A 22790-nucleotide genomic window follows, 5' to 3' on the forward strand; every position below is an offset into this window, starting at 1 on the left:
ATACCTTTGTGTGAACTCGGTGGTCAGATTGGCCCTATGACCCACCAAATTCTAATTATTCCGTAAAAACCACTAATTGGTGGACTACCGACCGAAATGAGTATTAAATTAGCTAATAAAATTGTTTAGGATTATTTCAGATGCATATATGTTATATTTTTCTTATAGCGTATTCGACGAGAAAATACGATAGACCCATTAATAGACTTTCTAATCACTAATCACCATTTAGTCATATGAATAATGAGGTGGCATGTGAAAATCAACGTAAAACAACTCGACAAGGACTTTCCAGAGAGTACTTGGTGTGTCACTCTTTAAACAATCATGTGGTATTAATATCTGATTGGACTTTCTTAAACATGTATAACAGGGGTCGCGTTAACCGGATATTTTCCGTCGTTGACCGGTTTTTTAAAACGGTGACGGAAAAAACTGAAGTCCGTCCGTCATTTTGACAGGTTGTAATTCACACCCCAGACCACAGCGTGACGAGTTAGCATATTAATTAGCTATTGTCTCTCTTAATGCATGACGTCGTTGGCTCTTCTGTCAGAATATTGTAGCGTCACCGGGGTCTGGCGGCGGCACCGTGATTGACACATCAACGCGAGGTTCTTATTGGTGCACCCGGTGTGCCAGCGCGTCATCCAATTGTTGGACAAGATTGCCGCCTGTGTATAGACCCCAATCACATGACATCACAACTCCGCACCCCTGACCGGAGCCGCCATATTGTGTGTCAGCTTGTCATGTTTACACATTACCGCTACGTACATGCCTCCTATTACGGCGTGTTTTTCTGCTCGTTAATATTAATAATCAAAATGGTGAAGGCGTGTGTGGCGGTTGGTTGCTGTAACAGAGAAGATAGACGGAGAGACTTGAAGTTCTACCGTATTCTGAGAGACCCGAAGATGAGAGCGAGATGGACTGCTGTAATTCGACAAGAAATCTGGGCACCAAACGATCACCACAGACTATGTAGTATTCTTTTTATATCTGGTAAGATGCATTTAATATATATTTAGAAGATTTTGGGTTGACAACCACAATTAAGATCATTGTGTGACGTTGGTGATTGGGGTCTATATCGTTGCCTCTTTTTCTTTGGGGGCGGAGTTGTTGGCGGTAAGCAGAGTAAAAAGGGAGAAAAATACCACGACTTCCGTGTCTAATTTTTCGCCGCCAAGCAAGCGTTACAATATTAATTAAAAATGAATGAATACTAAATACTATTGAATATGTCATCATTATCATTTTAAAAATTTAAGTGACGGGTAAAAATAAACTACGACCGGATTTTTATGATCCTGTCAGTCAAAATGACAGACAACGAAAATGTCTAGCGCAACCTCTGATGTATAATCTACGTGACATGGTTAGTGCTGATTGGGATTGATAACACAATCGTTAGATAATCTGCCAAATGATTCCATGGTATTGAAACACTCCCTACACGTGTCGCTGCGACAGTGCAGTAAAGCCGTGTGTGCTAAATCTGTTGGCCCTCTGGGGGCCCCTGCTGGCTGGGGGCCCTAGGCAATTGACTGGTTTGCCTACTGGGACGCGACGCCTCTGATTGTAAAGTATAATAATAACAGTTCATATGGATTAAGTGATGTGGTGAGAAAAAAAATACTATTTTAAAACATCAGAAATTTTAAGCAATTACAATATTAATCATGACTTGAGTATTCTTTTAACAAATACTTTTTTACTTGTACTTGAGTAAATTTTTGGATGACTACTGTTACTTTTACTTGAGTAATATTATTCAGAAGCAACGTTACTCTTACTTGAGTAAAGGTTTTGGCTACTCTGCCCACCTCTGCAATTATGCCAAGATGAATTAAAAAAAAAAATTCTCAGCTACTATTAAGCAGAATTTAGTTTTTGATCCTATCAATTTTAGGGACATGGTAAATAAATAATCAACCGCAGCCAAATTACAGGAATCTGTTTCATCATCAAACTATCGCCTTCAAATAAATGACTTCCCCACTCTTCAGATATTATGTGAATGACATTGAAATCACCATAAACTAAAGTTAATATAGCACCCTTTAACATTCTCTGACTTTCATCTGATTTGAATTTAAAATGATTGATGATACGCATAATGAAATATATAAACTAAAGAAAATAATCAGACTTGACAAAATGTCAGCATTTTTAACAGCATTTGGACATTTCCCTGTTCCTCTGTGCCTGCCCCCCAGAGTCTAATTGCAGCTCACGAGCAGTTCAAAGCGACTCTCCCGGAGGCGGATGCTGAGCGACAGGCCATCCTGGGAATCCACAATGAGGTGCAGAAAATCTCCCAGAGCTACGGGATCAAGGCCAACATTATCAACCCTTACAGTACCATCACGACCGACGAGCTCCTCGTCAAATGGGACAAGGTAGTCACCACTTTGAAAACCATTCAATTGTCACATTTCTCAAAATGCGGTCCGCTCTCTGTGTCATTTTAGGTTAAGAAGTTGGTTCCTCAGAGAGACAGTGCCATGCAAGAAGAGCTGGCACGCCAGCATGCCCATGAAAGGTTGAGGCGGCAGTTTGCCGCTCAGGCTAATCTAATTGGACCATGGATCCAGGCCAGGATGGAGGTTAGACATGACATGATGCTTTCATACTCTTATGGCCATATAATGGAGGGTAATAATGTTTAAAAACGTTCTCATGAGAGTAGGTCAATGAAGAGACATTTTCATGACTGTACGGTGGCATTACTGAACTTTAATATGTGGAAGATTTGCTCAGAACAAAGGCAATGGACCCTGTGTAATTAGAAACAACCCATGATAACTTTAGCTCAGCATCTTATTATACAACTAATTAAATTGACCTTGTTCAACAGGAGATTGGACGCTGCTCCCTGGAGATAGGGGGCACCTTGGAGGACCAGATGACCCAACTGAAGCAGTGCGAGCATGTCATTGTTGCTTACAAGCCCAACATTGACAAACTGGAGGGAGACCACCAACTCATCCAGGAGTCACTGGTGTTTGACAACAAACACAGTAACTACACTATGGAGGTAATTGCCCTACTGGTTTGAGACTTTGAACTAAGTGGCAACGTCATCATGATCACGCGGAGCGAAATGAAATGGAAAAATCTTTTTATTTATTTATTTATTTTTTAAATGAGAAAATATGAAGTTCGTTAACTGTAATAAAAGCCGTAGGGTACAAACGGTAAGAAAAAATTGTGGTATATAATCTGAAATATACGGTAATTGGATTTTTTATACCTACATGCACGGGAAGGCTATACCAACTCCACACAATATTCGAACCCTTCCCTCAAAGTCAACCACTCGAAGATTGTGTTACCCAAAAGCCTCTGTTTCAGGGAAAACTGTACATTGTGGTCCATGACTTACTTGCACTTTGTCTTTCATGTTGTCATTACATCGGCACATGTAGCATATCCGTGTTGGCTGGGAGCTGCTCCTCACAACGATTGCCCGCACCATCAACGAGATTGAAACTCAGATCCTGACCCGCGACGCCAAAGGCATCAGCCAGCAACAGATGAACGAATTCAGATCTTCTTTCAACCATTTTGATCGGGTAACGAGTGCGGTTGATTGTTTCATGTCACACTGTTTTACGTTAAAATTTTCATAAACAAAATCTTAAAATATTCCAGGCCTATTCTAATAGGCTTGAGTCACACATCATGGTTCGATACAATTCAAATATTTTTGCTGTCAAGTATTGCATATCTTCAGAATGTATTCGGGCCATTCTAAATTTTGATGTGCATCCGGAGCTCATTGGATATGTACCAATGGTGGAGCAATGTAAATACAACCATTGATAGAGCCTACCTATGCAAGCTTGGTATTATTGAAATACAAATAAACACACCAATATACAGTGGTACCTCTACATTCAAAGTTAATTTGTTCCAGGACCTTGTTTGTAAGGCAAGGCAAGACAAATTTATTTATATAGCACAATTCAACACAAGGTGATTCAAAGTGTTTTACATCACATGAAATAGGAAATGAAATTGTTAATAAAAATCGCATTTAATCATTTAAAAAAAAAAAAAAAAACTACTACTAATAATAATTAAAATCAGCAATGGAGATAAGCACAAGAGGAATAGAAAGCAAATAGATTGAAATATCTAGGCAGTTATGGATATGCATTGCTAAACAAAAGTGTTTTTAGCCCTGATTTAAAGGAGCTAATAATTTGAGCATACTTCAGACCTTCAGGTAAATTATTCCACAGGTGAGGAGCATAATAACTAAATGCTGCCTCACTCTGCTTGGTTCTTGTTCTTAGGTTCCAGACGACCTTAGGGGTCTAGATGTTTCATAGGAATCTAACAAATCAAGCATGTATTTTGGTCCAAGGCCATTAAGAGTTTTGTAGACGAACAGTAGTATTTTATAGTCTATCTTTTGACTCACTGGAAACCAGTGTAACGATTTCAAAACCGGTGTAATGTGGTCCAGTTCCCATGTATTTGAGAGGACTCTGGCTGCAGCATTCTGTACTAGCTGCAGCTTCCTGACTGATTTTTTATCAAGACCTGTAAATATACCGTTGCAATAGTCCAGTCTGCTGAAAATGAATGCACGCACAAGTTTTTCCATGTCTTTTTGAGTCAGAATCCCCTTAATTCTGGCTATATTTTTTAGGTGGTAATAAGCAGATTTAGTGAAGGACTTTAGATTGCTATCAAATTTTAGCTCTGAGTCAATAATTAAGCCAATGTTTCTGACTTGATTTGTAGCTGTAAGTGGCATTGTGCTAAGGTGCCTGCTTATCTTTGACCTTTCCTTTTTTTGGCCCAAAAATGATCACTTCTGTCTTCTCCACATTTAACTGGAGAAAATTCTGGCACATCCATTCAGTGATTTGATGAATGCATTTACCTCAGGGAGACTAAGGGACTATAATCATGTGGGGACACAGAAATGTAGAGTTGTGTGTCATCTGTATAGGTGTGATAGGAGATGTCATGCTGTTCCATAATCTGAGGTAGGGGAAGCATATAGATGTTAAATAAGAGTGGTCCAAGAATTGACCCTTGAGGGGCTCCACACGTGAATTTGGTTCGTTCTGACTGATGGTTACCGATTGACACAAAGAAACCCCAATCATGTAAATAAGATGTGAACCACTGAAGAACAGTGTCGGTAAGCTCTACCCACTGTTCCAATCTGTTGAGTAGTATGCTGTGATCAACCCTGTCGAATGCGGCGCTGAGATCCAATAGTAGCAGAACAGATGATTTACCTGCATCGGTATTCCGAAGAATATCATTTAGGACTTTGATAAGCACGGTCTCGGTTTTGTGTTGTGGCCGAAATCAAGTCGAAATGGTTGTATGTCGAGCAGCAGTTTCCCATAAGAATACATTATAATTCCATTCATTCGTTCCACAGCCTGAAAACCGACACTAAATTCTTAATAAATACTGATGTTACTATTGCAAATATCAATTACAAAGAGCAAAACAAATAAATTATGAATACAAATCGGAAAAATAATAACAGTAATAATAGTAATAATAACTAGGCCTGCAAGCAGGACTGAACGGGCCCTCGCAATCTAGCGCAACTCGGACGTCACGCAACTCGGACTGTGTGCAGGTCAGGGTGGTGGCAGATCCTCCTCTCTAATCATCTCATTAGAACCTAACATGCTCGAAAGTCGCCTATTTACATTCCCACACCCAAGAGATAAAAACCCCTATTGGAGAGAGTACTACAAAAAAGGAGCCACTACTGAGCTGTGCAGCCAAGCCCTTATTCAAAACCAAAATTAATCTTCTAACTGGGCCAATTCGACCAAGTGTGCCAAATATTGTGGCTCTATAAGCTGCCTGAGTCTCTGAAAAAAAATATTTCCTTTAAATGGCGAACAAAGGGTCGTCACGGCAACAGACAGAGACACGTGGACATGGGCCGTAAAAAAGTATTTTAATAGGTCTTGAAACTACAATGACCAACCTGAAAAGAACTGGACATGTATTGGAAAAACGAGTGACTTTCTATCGCCACTAGTTGGCGCTGTAGGGTTGATGCAAATGACCCCTACAAGGCCCTTCAGGGTATGACTCTCAACAAGCACGGGAAGTTTGGCACAGATATGTTGTATATCTGCCGAGTTATGACTGTTCAAAGTTTTTGGAGAGAAAAATTGTTGACAGTCATTTTCACTTTCCTGTTTGGACCCCTCCGCTTCAACGAAACTTCAATATTTTTCATCAGGCACCTGAAGACAGGTCTTAAGGCTTCCCTTATGCAGGTTTGAGGTAGATTGATTTTTTCCCTTTAGAGGAGGAGTGTGTCCCGTAAAAAAGGGCATTTCCTGTTCCCACTAGGAGGCGCCAGGCACAAATGGTAAATTTTCAATCCAGTCCTGCTCAGGCTGGTATACCTCACACACATGCCAGATTTAAAATAGATTGAACGTTGTATGAGGGAGTTATCAGTCATTTTCCGAATTCGGTGTTTTGGCGAAAAAATGGCCGACTTTGGCACCCCGCCCATGTCAGGCCCGTGAATGAAAACACACCATTTTTATAACTTAAGATTTCATATGCCTCATGAACAGTCTCGCCAATTTTGAGAATGATCAAACTAATTCCCTAGGTGCCAAGGTGTAAAATGTGCACACTGTAAATCGATAAAAATTTCACATTCAATCCAAAATACCCGATTTCCTGTTGGGTTTGGAATACGCATGCAAGAGACTTTTTGGAGCAGTTTTGTACAAGGTATCGACTCTCCGAATTTCATCCCTCTACGTTGAAAAAACCTAAATGGAGAGGCCTTTTTGAAAATTTCAAGGGGGCGCCACTGAGCCATTTTGTTACCTGTTTTCGTAACGTTGCAAGATTATTGAACGTTATGCAAAGCCGCATGTATGTCCAAATTTTTGTGAGTTTTCGTGCATGTTCAAGCCTCCAAATGTAAACTCCTACTGTGAACCGATAAAAATTTCACATTCGATCCAAAATACCCGATTTCCTGTTGGATTTGGAATACGGGTGCAAGAGACTTTTTGGAGCAGTTTTGCACAAGGTATCGACTCCCCAAATTTCATCACTCTATGTTAAAAAAACCTAATAGGAAACGCCTTTTTGAAAAATTCAAGGGGGCGCCACTGAGGCATTTTGTTACATGTTTTCGTAACATTGCAAGATTATCGAACGTTATCCAAAGCCGCATGTATGTGCAAATTTTTACGAGTTTTTGTGCATATTCAAGCCTCCAAATGTAAACTCCTACTGTGAACCCATGAAAATTTCACATTCGATCCAAAATACCCGATTTCCTGTTGGATTTGGAATACGGGTGCAAGAGACTTTTTGGAGCAGTTTTGCATAAGGTATCTACTCCCCAAATTTCCTTGCTCTATGTTGAAAAAACCCAATAGGAAAGGCCTTTTTTAAAACTTCTTTCTGTCGCCACTAGTTGGCACTGTAGAGTTGATGCATATGACCCCTACAAGAACCTTCAGGGTATGACTCTCAACAAACACGGGAAGTTTGGCGCAGATATGTTGTATATCTGCCGAGTTATGACTGTTCAAAGTTTTTTGCGTGACAAATTGTTGACGTTCATTTTCACTTTCCTGTTTGGACCACTCCGCCTCAACGAAACCTCAATATTTTTCATCAGGCACCTGAACACAGGTCTTAAGGCTCCCCTGATGCAGGTTTGAGGTCAACAGATTTTTTTCCCTTGGAGGAGGAACCTGTCTCGTAAAAAAAGGCATTTCCTGTTCTCACTAGGGGGCGCTAGACCTAATGGGTAATATTTCAATGCACTCGTGTTAAGGGTGGGATACCACACATACATGCCAAATATGAAAAAGATTGAACGTTGTGTCAAGGAACTATTAGTCATTTACTGAATTTGTCATTTTGCCGAAAAAATGGTCGACTTTGGCACCACGCCCAGGTCAGACCCGTGAATGAAAACGCACCATTTTGAAAACTTAAGATTTCATATGTCTCCTGAACAGTCTCACCAATTTTGAAGATGATCCAACTAACTCCCTCGGCGAAAAGGTCTCAAATGTGCACCCTGTAAATCGATAAAAATTTCATATTTGATCCAAAATAACCGATTTCCTGTTGGGTTTGGAATATGCGTGTAAATGCTTTTTTGGAGCGGTTTTGGACAAGGTATAGACCCCCCAAATTTCATTGCTCTACGCTGACAGACCCTAATGTTATAGGCCAATTTTAAAATTTCAAGGGGGCGCCACTGAGCCATTTTGTTATATTTTTTTGGAACGTTGCAAAATTATCGAAATTTACAATTTTCCGCACGTATGTGCAAATTTTGGTGACTTTTCATGCATGTTCAGGCCTCCAAATTGGCCGTTTTCATTTGCCCTGAAAAAAAAAAAAAAAAAAATAATAATAATCCTTTGCAAAACAATAGGGCCTTCGCACGCTTAGTGCTCGGGCCCTAATAACTGTAATAATGTAACAAACCGGGTTCTAACGTGGCGAGTGTGCTTGCGTGGTGTACCTGAACGCATCGCGTGGCCGACTTGATAAGGTGAACCTTTTTATTTTCACTTTGTTCAATTACTGCGGGGGACGCTAGGCTGTTGCACAAGTTGATGGAATAAATAATTAGAAACCTGACGAAGCTGGCGGTGTTACGACAATAATAATTGCCCCTTAACTTATAAAGACTGGCAAACGGAGGAGGACCGTCATAGACCGTATACGGCTGTATTGTTGAGCGAGCCATATCACGGATGCGCACCCCACACTCATATTTTTCTATCATATCTATCTTCATGTCAATGGCAACAGTAAGCATCACCTTTTTCCTTTTTTCCCCCACCACTTGCACTAACATTGCTGGAACCCATGTTGATTTCTCTCACAAGAAAATCTGCCATTGTGGGAAAACAAAGAAACTGCGGTGCTGTCATAGATCGTCGTTAAAGCATGTCGTCGGATGTAGAAACAAATGGCGAGTCAAATTTTACATCAGATGTTGAAAAGATCGTGTGTTGAAGCGATCGTATGTGGAGGTATTACTGTATATCCAATAAATAAACAAATAAATACTTGTAATTCAAATCCAAACTATTGTACTCTAAAAGTGCGGGAATTAAAAACTCTCTAAACATGCTATTATAGAGGCTCATCCATTATTGTACGTATAATAAGATGATGTTTCAGTTGAGGAAAGACTGAACTCAGGCCTACTAAATATTTTGATATTTCTATTATTTTCAAGGGTTATTTTAAATCTACTCTGATGTTTTGTCACCGCCTCATCTGGTTGCCTGTCAAAATAATTGGATACAAGCATAAAATTAGAATTTGGCAATTGCGTCTGGGGTGTAAATCCAGCCTTACTTTCCTGTTCATAACTTATGTATGACTTCTTCCCCAAACACAGAAAAAGAATGGTGCCATGGAAACAGATGACTTCCGAGCCTGCCTAATTTCAATGGGCTATGATTTGGTAAGGTGCTTTAAATGCTAATGGTTGAGGTGATATTACAGGCATCTTGCTTGTGTGCACAATTTTCAAAGCCCGTTTTTTTTGTCCATGTTACATTTAGGGTGAGGTTGAGTTCGCCCGCATAATGATCCTCGTCGACCCCAACGGCACTGGAATCGTGTCCTTCCAGTCTTTCATTGACTTTATGACTCGAGAAACTGCTGATACTGACACTGCCGAGCAAGTTGTGGCATCCTTCCGGATTCTGGCGGCTGATAAGGTTTGACATGTAGACTGCAACCAAGAGGAAAATACACTTTATAAGTGGTTCAAAACAGTGGTTACCTTGACTTTATGAGTACCTAGACTTAGTTTTTTTGAAATTACATTATGAGCCGCCGCTTGGTTGTTTAAAAAGTGTTTGCACATATGCTGTCACAGAAGTGAAGCGAGTGACTTTAATGAGAATAAACATTCAGCCTTTTATTCAGGAGACAGTCATAAAAATACAGAATGCATTACTCGAAAAAAGCAACTGCTACCACCTGTAAGCACCTCCGATCACACCAATAATCGTTAAACTAGTATTGTAGTAGAGAAAAACTAATATAGATATACTTATTGTGAAGGAATATTGTCAAATTTATTTGAATTACGGTAATTTCAACTGGGAAAATATTTATCATCCAAATAAAATGTTATGAATTTAGTCTGGCAGAGGATTAAACTCGTAAGTCAAGGTTCCACTTTATTTGCATTTACCACAGCTTTGTCTTTGTATTGCACCACAGCCCTACATCCTGGTGGAGGAGCTGAGGAGAGAACTTCCACCCGAGCAAGCCGAATATTGCATCATGAGGATGCCGCCTTACAAGGTCCCAGGAGCGCCACCGGGAGCGCTGGACTACACAGCTTTCTCCACCGCCCTCTACGGAGAGAGCGATCTCTAACCCCTTGCCTGGCATCCTCCGACCATGATCCTTTTCTTGATTTAGGAAGTTAGGAAATGTGTAATGAAAGGAGGTTCAAGTGTGTTGATTATTTAGGTTGATTCATAAGAGGTGCCTGCTAGATTCACTGAAATATTCATATACGGAATACCATGCATTGTTTTTAGTACGTGCAGTTACCCTTTGGGGAGATCATAAACACTCAGAGCTTGAAACAATCTTTAAAATGGATTTTAATATCTTTTAGAGCAGATCTGTTATAGATTTAAATCACTTCAACATACACCCCCACGCACACAACCTCGAATAGTTCCTGGTTTAAACACTGTCTATGGCTTGCTTTGGAAAGAGAAAACAAGAATCAAGAATTTGCGCAAATTGATTTCTTGTCTTGCTGAAATTAGCACCTGTCAATAAACAAAAGTGGCTCTGGATCACCCACGGAGAAACATTGTAAACAGTTGCCACGTTCACATGGAGGCAAATATTCCAATTACAATTGGTTTAGATGTTCAAACCGAATAAATGTGTTCCATATAAACACCTCATTCGGAATGAACAGGCCCAAACCGAATGGAATTTCATTCCGATTCACAGGGGTGGAATATTCCTTTTCCCAAACCGATTAGAAGTAAAATTATATCATGTAAACAGGGAAGTGGAATGGTGTCTGGTTGCGTTCTTTCTGCACATGCTCCGTACTGACGTGGTGACGTCACTTGGTGACGTAAGTAACGTCACTTGCACAGCGCACCTAATTGGAGTCCGGCGGAAAGTATATCCATGAATCCCTCCACCAGCCCACACAACTTTTTAAATGAACGGCGTGTCATTCTGAAGTTTTGTTTCCACTCGAAAAGTTAAAACAGCAGCTGATCTGACGATCGATCTCCATGTTTTGCAACGTGACGCTTTGTTTTGATTAATCGGCGCATGTCAGACGGCAGTTGTCAAACGGCCTTTCGGAATAAAGGCAGACACATGTAAACGCTGGATCGGAATAGATGAAGTGACATGTAAACAGCTGATCTGAAATTTCCATTCGGAATGATTTGAATCGGTATGAATAAAAGTCAGCATGTAAACGTAGCTATTGTTTATCAAGAGAAGGAACAGCCTGCTCAGACATATTTTCGGAATTAGGTAGGCATGAAAAATTTTCCTTCCACGAATACAATTATGAAATAAAATCAATTATCCATTTGTCTTCCATAAGTAATTTGAAAAAGCAATTGGACATATACTAGTACATAATGATTTCTCACCACCCCCCAAAATTACAAATGAATGCAAAAGTTAAGCATTTAACATTAATTATGCTTTGAACGAATTCAGACACAAATCCACGCAAAATTGTATGAGATTAATAACAAAAAACCTCTGTGGGCAAATGTTTTTATTGTAAACCTATGTGCTGATTCAATGGTACATGTTTCAATTTGTATTTCTGTTTAGGTTCACACTCATTCAAACTGATTTGGCCAATAACACAGATGTATTGGTCTTGTGTTACATTTCATTGTATCCAAGGATGAAAATTAAATAAATGGTATTCAAACAATGTGCTGCGTTTGTCATTTGGGTTGCATGTGGACTGGAGCAGTGGTGGCGCAAATCTGATCCGGGGCAAGGAATGCGACGGAAACCCCTAAAACCAAGTGTCAAGGTGCTAGCAGGAATATTCTTGCCCACTGCGATATACCCCTCTCTCCTACACACACAGATAAAGCATAGTTCAACATAAAGTAATGGTTTCAGCCGCTCCAATCTCCCACCCACTTTATGCCCCGTAAATGCCCAGGTGCAGCTGAGTGGCAGGGTTCATTATGTAAATGTCGGGACACAACTGGGTTGAATCCCAGTCGCGTGGCTTCTCATCAGTGTTGGCACTGACAGCAAATCATAGGGCTTCTACCAGAAGGAAGAAATGTCAGAAAACGTATACTACAACAGGTGAACTTCATTTAGGTGTAATCACTAATTCTTAATACTAGCTGGTTATGCTGATGTGCGTAAAAATGCATTGACCGCATACTCGGATATAAAGAGCGACTGGGAGCACATGCATTTTTGGATATCTGTTCGAGCTATGACTTGAAATGCAAACAGACAAGCGAGCAATCAAGCTGCCTCGTGAGCTCAGTGTGGTCATTGTTCACTTTGCTGTTGAACGCCACCCCGTCAAAAAACTGCGACCTACGAAGAATTCTCACCGGAAAGTCCAGAGCCGTCGATAAAGAGTCTAGTGCCATCTTGCTACCCCTCCAATTACAGAAAGGCGACCAATACAATTTGAATTTCTTGCTTTTTCATGTTTTCCTGATTGCTTAAACTGCGATACCTTAACACAAATAGGATGCTTGTGAAGTACATGTCGAATGAAGGCTGGAAAATATAAGCAATTGACAGATGTATGAAAATGTGAGAAAATAAGATGAAAAGAGCTTGTGCAATATTTTTTTTAACATTAGTAATTTTTTTTTTCAGCATAATGTCTTCTATATGAACCGTTATTATCATTCTGTAATACAAGGTATCCATAAAGTCTCTTTACCATTTCAAAAATTTATTAAAAATGCAATTGATTAGATATTTTATTCAGATTTAATCTATTGTATTCAGCGTTAATTGATTTTTTTTCCTTCTTCCTCTTTTAATACACTTCTACATGGGCACCATTAGTTGCACGAAGCACATCAAGACTACTCGATTTCATGCCATGTTCACTGTAGCATAGCCTCATCAATTGTGGCAATGGCATCAATTGACACACAATGGTACACACAAATGCAGTGTCATTAAAAAAATACACTGAATACAATAGAAAAAATCTGAATAAAATATCTAATCAATTGCATTTTAATAATTTTGTTAAATGGTAAAGAGACTTTATTGACACCCTGTATAACCTATTAGATGACCATATTAGGCCAAAGAAATACATAAGAAAACATTGAATTCAGACTAGAAAAATGAAATTACCCATCCAAAGAGCATGAGTGCCCTGTAGTGGAGAAAAAACATTGACGACAATTAAATTAATACGATCACATCTCTAGGTTTCCTTGGTCTATCAGGAAAATCTGGGAGAGAGGTTGAAATCTGCACCTTTGAGTAATGTTGACTCTATGGCAAATGGTTATATTTTTTACACACTTTAAAGACGCCACATGACTTAACAGGCCGGCGTAATTATAGGGCTTCCAGCTGCAAGCTAGTGTGTGGTCATGTGAGTATATTGTTACACCTGATAGGTATAATGGAGTCATCTGATTATTGCTGCGACATCTCATTGGTGAAACCTGTAGAGCAGGGGTGTCCAAACTTTTTGCAAAGGGGGCCAGATTTGGTGTGGTAAAAATTTGGGGGGCCGACCTTGGCTGACGTCCTTTATGTCGAACAATATGTTTAAGCAAATTTTACCAGGCCATTCTGTGTGTCACGTTTGCTTTATTATTTTTTTAATTAATAATTTCAACAATCTCGCAACTAACCTTTGTGGCGTTCTCTTTCGACTCTCGGGCTCTTGTGAAATACTGCTGCTGTGAAATTAAACTAGCTTCAAGTTGCTTCAATTTCTCGCTACGGATCTTCCCTGTAATCTTGTCATACATGTCAGCGTGTCGTTTGGTAATATCGCCTCACATTGAACTCTTTAAAAACAGCAACTGTCTTTTTGCAAATGAGGCAGACAGTTGTTGCGTATTTTAGTGAAAAAACACTCCAATTTCCACCTATCCTTGAAGCGTCGGCCGTCACAGTCAACGTTTTTTTTTTAGTTGTTGTTGTTGATTGTCGCCATTTTAGAAAATTGGGAGTAAAGGCCACACGGAGTAATGTTGCTTGTAGTCCTGCTACTTTTTTGTGGGTAAATGAGGAGCAGCATTTAGTGTGTAAGATACTTCATATGCTGGTAGCAGTACTGCTGACCAATTTATTAAGTCTGTGTGTGGGCCATACGTTATTGATTTTATGACAGATGCTGGGGGCCGGATGAAATTTGCCCACGGGCCGCATTTGGCCCCCGGGCCAGACTATGGACATGTCTGCTGTAGAGCCACTGTCGGCATCCCTGGCAAATATAATGTCAAATCTAATAGGTAGAATAAAAAGGAAAAATGCTGTGACTCTAGCAAGGGCATAGGTTTGGTCTCAACATTGATAGGGACGCTACAACAGCATAAACTGCATGTACACTTTTGCTGAGGACGGGACATTAATAACACACAACAAATTTGGGTACATTTCTCAAAAATAGCTGGTTCATACGTAAAGTGAAAAAAGTTAAACTTATTTTCATGGGAGAAAGTCATTCTTCAAAATGTTTGCTTCATTGATGTAGAAAATATATAAATTTTAATTAGGGAATAAATGCACAAAATGCACAGTTGAATTAAAGTTAACAGAAGAAAACGTACAGGAAGACATCTTTCTAAGTAGCTTTCTACTCAAGTTTGACAGGTTAGCAAGTTCACATTGTTTAATACTACGCTAACTCTGATGCAGGTCGGACTTTGAGTCACAAAATTAGTGGTGTGTTCACCAACTCCACAACACTGACATCTTTTTACATTACTTACTGTGCCTGCTGCTGCTGCTGCTGGCCGAAAAAAACCCCAACAACTTCTAATATCCCTCCTCTTCAAAAAGGGCGGAGGAGGGGGCATGTAGACGTGTGTTTCTGTCGGGATTGTGTGAACGTGGGGGTTCTAGTCATCAGCCGATCAAGCGTGTGTTTGGGAGGAAAAAAATGGACAGGCTCATTCAGCGAGTGAAAAGGGTAAGTCTGAACATAATGACAGTAATTCACTTAATAATGGTAGGGTCAATTCTATCCTTACAATATAATGGAAGACAATTTATATTACATATATAGCTAAACCCATTAAACATGCAAATAAGGTAGCCTAAAAGTTGGTGGGGACAAATTGAGCATCCCTAAAAGTTGGTGGTGTAATGTCCCTATGCAAATCTACGCCCTTGGACTCTAGTGTACCCCAAAGTAGTGGAGTAAAGAGTAGTGTCTCTTCTTCACAAATCTGCTCAATTAAAAGTAGAATTATGGCGTTATAAAACTACTCTTAGAAGTACATTTTTCTCAAAACCCTACTCAAGTAAATGTAACGGAGTAAATGTAACGCGTTACTACCCACATCCGATCTCCGTGGACGTCAATGTGAGCAACATGACAGTGATGAATCGAAACTCAATTACAACGTGACGTTTTTCTTTAAGTGGATAGTATAGACTATAGTAAAATCTCGCCCAATTACTACAATTAAAAACACTGCAGGACACACTTTGAGTGGTCTTTAAATGTCCTGCAATACTTCTCAATTCTTTCGAAAACTCTGGAATAAGTGTAAAACACATTGACACACGTGTTTAAATGTCAGTTATTGTCATTTTAAAAACACAGACACAAATAATTCATTTCAAAAATGTTTTTCACCAATTTATCCTGTGGACACAACTCATTTAAAAATGCTTTCAAGAGGAGAAACAGAAATAGACAACTGAGATAGCTACAATGCAGACTTTGAGCAAACGAGAACATTCGAAAAATGGTTTTAGTCAAAGGCAGAGTTCCCGCCAATATTAGCAACTGTAATCATGCGTCCATGGCTAATGTTTACGCCCACTTGTGACCGTTCTCTACTTATAGCTAACACTCTTGTTTGGAACTTTACTTCTCTTCTTCTTCCCATATCTAAAACAGCTGCCAGCTAGTGGAAATAATGCCTGACTCAAGTGAGGGTGATGATGAATTCCAGTTCCTTCGAACCGTGAGTTTTCTTCTCTCATTAATTCAATGATAGCTGTCAATGCTAATCAATTTCCCTTAATCAATAATCAAGCACTATGAGCCATATATTTGCAGGTGATGTTTGCACATCAATATTCATTTCACTGTCCTATGCACTTTCAAACTTTACTTTGGAGTAATGCTAATCTACTGGTCGCACTCCTTTTTAAAAATTGTTCCATCTTGATATGCCGCATTGCTGCTTGGTGAATAGCCAACAAACATTCACCTGGAATTGAGAGTACTGTACAACAACTTGTTTTAGCTTGGATTACTCAGGCACAGGAAAGAGAGACCACAAATGGCCTTAGTATTTCAACTTTAGTGCACGATCCTATCACAGGTGCCTTGTTGTAAACATATGATCTTATCTTAAAGGAGCACTAGAACGTGTTATGGATGGGAGGCCTGCAGCTATAAAAATAGGAGCTACAGTCTTGATGCAGGGAAACAAAATGTATTATAAAAAGATCTCGCATAAGCACAAACTCACTGTGCTTAGTCCTTTCTACAAGGAATTTTGATGGGGTTGCATTTTCAGAGGCTGCAATGTCAAACTAAGGATAAAACTGAACAGCATTAAAAGAGCACTGAACATTTTAAATGAAATATTTTAAATGAGATGTACATAAAAAGTAGGGCTGTCAAACGAATAAAATTTTTAATTGAGTTAATCACAGCTTAAAAATTAATCATAATTAATCGCAATTCAAATAATCTATAAAATATGCCTTATTTTTCTGTAAATTATTGTTGGAATAGAAAGATAAGACACAAGACGGATAAATACATTCAACATACTGTACATAAGTACTGTATTTGTTTATTATAACAATAAATCAACAAGATGGCATTAACATTATTAACATTCTGGTAAAGCGATCCATGGATAGAAAGAATTGTAGTTCTTAAAAGATAAATGTTAGTACAAGTTATAGAAATTTTATTTTAAAACCCCTCTTAGTGTTTTTGTTTTAATAAAATTTGTAAAATTTTCAAACAAAAAATAAACTAGTAGCTCGCCATTGTTGATGTCAATAATTACACAATGCTCATGGATGGTGCCGAAACCCATAAAATCAGTCGCACCCCAAGCGCCAATAGAAGGCGAAAAAACACCAAAAAACACAAGTAACAAATGGACATGACACTGTCATTTTAATCTGTTTGAGTGGGGCATGTGCGTTAATTGCGTCAAATATTTTAACGTGATTAATTTCATCGAGTGATTTTATGACATCATGAATTTAATTTGAAAATCCTCTGCATAAACATACAAATCATGCCTAAATAACACAACATTATTGCACACTTTTATTTTTAAAAATTGACATCACAAACAACTCATGTACCTTTAAAAACCGATAATGGAGATATTGGTTGATTTATGGAAAAAATGTTACCACAAATCAAACTGCACGTATAAAAAAAACCCTAAGTAGAGGTAAAGAATGGCTATATGGTACTTGATAAACATCTTTAGGCCCAGCAGTATCTCAGCGTTAGACAGTGTGTTTGACAGTTTACAGAGTGCTGCTGATATGAACAAGATGAATAAGGGACGTTGAATAGGGTTGTCTTCCCAAAATGGTGCTACACAGTCTAGGCATCAAGAGGTGTTGGTTGCCGTACCCCAGCAATCTGCTGTCTCCCTCTAATGTTCCCTAAATAGCTATAGAGGCCAGATAGACTTCAAGCTCTCGATTTGGTATTTCACTGAAGATAAGATTGACAGAGGCGACACCAAGCACGTAGGTTTGGTCTCAATACTGGTAGGGACAATATAGCAGCATAACCTGCATGTAATATATATGCTGGGGCCAGTTTTCTGACGAATGGGTATCCTTTGTCGAAGTAGTTGTCATGTACGAGATGGAGGAACCAGCTGCATATTGCATACACAGGATTTTATTGATGTTGACATTGACAGGCAAATAAAACAATCAGGTCAAGCTGTAATGGCTAGTTGGCACGCAAGCGTATGCTGAATTGCTGATGACCTGACACTGAATGCTGTGTGTTAGTGCCTTATATACTGTTCTCAGTGGTTCTTTGTGACATATTAAAGAGTACACAGTCCTGCAATATGCTGGTACATTGGTACATGACAGTAGTTTTCATGCTGTTGATAGCGGCTTAATGTTGAAGAAATCTACTTTACGTTTTGACACGTGCATTTAGATATAATATATATTATTAGATGAAATTATTTAGATACTCCTGCTATAATTCCAATATTCTATCTTGAACAATAAACACTATTAAAACCCAGGCGACCCACATGTTTACTGCTTATCAGACGTTAACGTTCGAACCCTATCATCTCAATATTCTATTGTAGTGTTTCGTGCATATAGATAATTGTTTACAGAGTTTAGTTGTCAAAAGGCACTATAAAATGGAGGGGTGTGGTTGTTGTGTGCATGCTCAGTAGCGAGTATCAATTTGACCGGGATACCCATTCGCCAGAACACCGGGACATTAATAAGACCAAACACATAATTGAACAGGGGTCAGGGCTATATTTCTCACGAATATTAACCTAACTAATTGATAGGCTAAATGATTAAACTCCAACCTTTGATTTCAAAAGCTGCTAAAGAAACATTTGGAAAATTTCCAGAATAAATGTCTGGATTTTATTCGCAAATTTAAATTGCAATATTTTATCGTAACTTAAATTATATTAACATATACATTAAATACACACTTGTAAATGATATCTTAGTTATCCAGGAATGCAAAAAATAAACATTTGTCTCAACACCACTCCACATTGTCTGTCTAAATAAATAAATAATAATTGAAAAAAAATTCTTAGTCAGGGTATAACAAAAATACAGTGCCTTGCAAAAGTATTCGGCCCCCGTGAACCTTGCAACCTTTCGCCACATTTCAGGCTTCAAACATAAAGATATAAAATTTTAATTTTTTGTCAAGAATCAACAACAAGTGGGACACAATCGTGAAGTGGAACAAAATTTATTGGATAATTTAAACTTTTTTAACAAATGAAAAACTGAAAAGTGGGGTGTGCAATATTATTCGGCCCCCTTGCGTTAATACTTTGTAGCGCCACCTTTTGCTCCAATTACAGCTGCAAGTCGCTTGGGGTATGTTTCTATCAGTTTTGCACATCGAGAGACTGACATTCTTGCCCATTCTTCCTTGCAAAACAGCTCGAGCTCAGTGAGGTTGGATGGAGAGTGATTGTGAACAGCAGATAGATTTGGCTTTATGTTTTGGATCATTGTCCTGTTGGAAGATAAATCTCTGTCCCAGTCTCAGGTCTTGTGCAGATACCAACAGGTTTTCTTCCAGAATGTTCCTGTATTTGGCTGCATCCATCTTCCCGTCAATTTTAACCATCTTCCCTGTCCCTGCTGAAGAAAAGCAGGCCCAAACCATGATGCTGCCACCACCATGTTTGACAGTGGGGATGGTGTGTTCAGGGTGATGAGCTGTGTTGCTTTTACGCCAAACATATCGTTTTGCATTGTGGCCAAAAAGTTCAATTTTGGTTTCATCTGACCAAAGCACCTTCTTCCACATGTTTGGTGTGTCTCCCAGGTGGCTTGTGGCAAACTTTAAACGAGACTTTTTATGGATATCTTTGAGAAATGGCTTTCTTCTTGCCACTCTTCCATATAGGCCAGATTTGTGCAGTGTACGACTGATTGTTGTCCTGTGGACAGACTCTCCCACCTCAGCTGTAGATCTCTGCAGTTCATCCAGAGTGATCATGGGCCTCTTGGCTGCATCTCTGATCAGTTTTCTCCTTGTTTGAGAAGAAAGTTTGGAAGGACGGCCGGGTCTTGGTAGATTTGCAGTGGTCTGATGCTCCTTCCATTTCAATATGATGGCTTGCACAGTGCTCCTTGAGATGTTTAAAGCTTGGGAAATCTTTTTGTATCCAAATCCGGCTTTAAACTTCTCCACAACAGTATCTCGGACCTGCCTGGTGTGTTCCTTGGTTTTCATTATGCTCTCTGCACTTTAAACAGAACCCTGAGACTATCACAGAGCAGGTGCATTTATACGGAGACTTGATTACACACAGGTGGATTCTATTTATCATCATCGGTCATTTAGGACAACATCGGATCATTCAGAGATCCTCACTGAACTTCTGGAGTGAGTTTGCTGCACTGAAAGTAAAGGGGCCGAATAATATTGCACGCCCCACTTTTCAGTTTTTTATTTGTTAAAAAAGTTTAAATTATCCAATAAATGTTGTTCCACTTCACGATTGTGTCCCACTTGTTGTTGATTCTTGACAAAAAAATTAAATTTCATATCTTTATGTTTGAAGCCTGAAATGTGGCGAAAGGTTGCAACATTCAAGGGGGCCGAATACTTTTGCAAGGCACTGTAAGTAAAAATGGAGCCTTCCTTCAGGTAAAACACTCTTTTTTTGTCCACAAGTAGAGCTAACCGAGACAAAAAACGAAAACTTGTTACCTCGACTCCGATTAATGTATGATTATCTGAAGAAAATATCTGCGTAGGCTGTAAATATATTTTTTAAAATAAATAATGTAAAAAAAAAAAAAAATAAATGCATTTTGAATAAATGGAAGTCATTAGCCAATCAAATATGCGGCATATTCAGCAAGTGAAAAGGGGTAAATGTAAGTCTGTACATAATGAAAATAATTCACTTAATAATGGTAAGGGTCAATTCTATCCTTTCAACATATGGGAAGACAATCTAAATTACCTTTATAACTGAACTCATTGTATAATGCAAATAACGTTGCTTAAAAGTTGGTGGGAACAATTGGAGCATCCTGAAAAGTTGGTAGTGTTATGTCCCTACCGCCCCTATGCAAACCTATGCCCTTGGGCGACACAGATCTACTGAAGACGCACCCTGCTGTTATTCCTTCATGAAATTTAGATCTTGGATTTTCTTATCCTCTCAGTTAACGAGAGAAGTCAAACACAGAACTCTGGCAGGAAAGATCAATAATTCCAAATAGTGGTAGATGTCCCTAAATCTTGAAATCATTTATAATGAGAACCTTCTTTTCACTCATATACTGTATACAGTTAGGAACACAGCAGTCACAGAAGATCCTTGAAACCTTCACAGACTTGTTTTCACTGTCATTTAACCTCGCACTTTTTGTGGATTAACGTCAGGGTGACGAGGTGGTTCTGCAGAGCGTCTTCATCTCTCAGGATGAACATGTGAAAGTTTGCCTCGCTGCTGAGGGCTTTGGTAGCAGGCTGTGCAAACTGGAAGCCACCTCCAACTGTAAGGTAAGGGTGACGTGCTCCGCCTCCTCAAATATATTAATATTTCATTCCTCCTTTTCGCTTTGTATATAGTAATAGTGACTGTGCACACCAGCACATTGTAGGAAGTGTTCAAACCCTCCTTCATTCTGAGATCATTTCTTTACTATTGGCTACGTACCTGTAAAGATCTTGACACTGCTTTAAAGTTCTTTATAATTGACAATGACCACTGACTATTGAAAAGTAAAATTGCTCTGATTTGACATTAAACAGCAGGGCAAATATGTATTTAGTCAACCACCAATTGTGCAAGTTCTCCTACTTGAAAAGATTAGAGAGGCCTGTAATTGTCAACATGGGTAAACATGTAAATCATGAGAAACAGAATGTGGAAAAAAACAGAAAATCACATTGTTTGATTTTTAAAGAACTTATTTCCAAATTAGAGTGGAAAATAGGTATTTGGTCACCTACAAACAAGCAAGATTTCTGGCTGTCAAAGAGGTCTAACTTCTTCTAACGAGGTCTAACGAGGCTCCACTCGTTACCTGCATTAAGGGCACCTGTTATGACTCATTATCAGTATAAAAAACACCTGTCCACAACCTCAGTCAGTCACACTCCAAACTCCACTATGGCCAAGACCAAAGAGCTATCGAAGGACACCAGAGACAAAATTGTAGACCTGCACCAGGCTGGGAAGACTGAATCTACAATAGGTAAAACGCTTGGTGTAAAGAATTCAACTGTTGGAGCAATTATTAGAAATTGGAAGACATACAAGACCACTGGTAATCTCCCTTGATATGGGGCTCCATGCAAGATCTCACCCCGTGGCGTCAAAATGATAACAAGAACGGTGAGCAAAAATCCCAGAACCACACGGGGGGACCGAGTGAATGATCTACAGAGAGCTGGAACCACAGTAACAAAGGCTACTATCAGTAACACAATGTGCTGCCAGGGACTCAAATCCTGCACGGTCAGACGTGTCCCCCTGCTGAAGCCAGTACACGTCCAGGCCCGTCTGCGGTTCCCTAGAGAGCATTTGGATGATCCAGAAGAGGACTGGGAGAATATGTTATGGTCAGATGGAACCAAAATAGAACTTTTTGGTAGAAACACAGGTTCTCGTGTTTGGAGGAGAAAGAATACTGAATTACACCATACCCACTGTGAAGCATGGGGGCGGAAACATCATGCTTTGGGGCTGTTTTTCTGTAAAGGGACCAGGACGACTGATCTGTGTAAAGGAAAGAATAAATGGGGCCATGTATCGAGAGATTTTGAGTGAAGATCTCCTTCCATCAGCAAGGGCATTGAAGATGTGACG

General features: G+C 39.3%; 2 protein-coding genes across 2 annotated transcripts in view; both read left to right on the plus strand.

The window, feature by feature from the left end:
• The window catches only part of actn2b (actinin, alpha 2b), a 37619-nt gene extending 25667 nt beyond the window's left edge, over positions 1 to 11952 (plus strand). The window contains exons 15-21 of the mRNA XM_057848385.1: positions 2223 to 2405; positions 2478 to 2612; positions 2864 to 3043; positions 3435 to 3581; positions 9413 to 9478; positions 9579 to 9737; positions 10249 to 11952. Of these exons, the coding sequence (XP_057704368.1) occupies positions 2223 to 2405; positions 2478 to 2612; positions 2864 to 3043; positions 3435 to 3581; positions 9413 to 9478; positions 9579 to 9737; positions 10249 to 10407 (1029 nt within the window). The 3' untranslated portion in view covers positions 10408 to 11952. The remainder of the gene's footprint in view (positions 1 to 2222; positions 2406 to 2477; positions 2613 to 2863; positions 3044 to 3434; positions 3582 to 9412; positions 9479 to 9578; positions 9738 to 10248) is intronic.
• Positions 11953 to 12226: 274 nt separating this feature from the next.
• ryr2b (ryanodine receptor 2b (cardiac)) overlaps positions 12227 to 22790 on the plus strand; it is a 146861-nt gene continuing 136297 nt past the window's right edge. The window contains exons 1-3 of the mRNA XM_057847869.1: positions 12227 to 12360; positions 16127 to 16193; positions 21359 to 21478. Of these exons, the coding sequence (XP_057703852.1) occupies positions 12335 to 12360; positions 16127 to 16193; positions 21359 to 21478 (213 nt within the window). The 5' untranslated portion in view covers positions 12227 to 12334. The remainder of the gene's footprint in view (positions 12361 to 16126; positions 16194 to 21358; positions 21479 to 22790) is intronic.

The sequence above is a fragment of the Corythoichthys intestinalis genome, chromosome 10, assembly GCF_030265065.1.
Source record: "Corythoichthys intestinalis isolate RoL2023-P3 chromosome 10, ASM3026506v1, whole genome shotgun sequence".
In the NCBI taxonomy this organism is placed as follows: Eukaryota; Metazoa; Chordata; class Actinopteri; order Syngnathiformes; family Syngnathidae; genus Corythoichthys; species Corythoichthys intestinalis.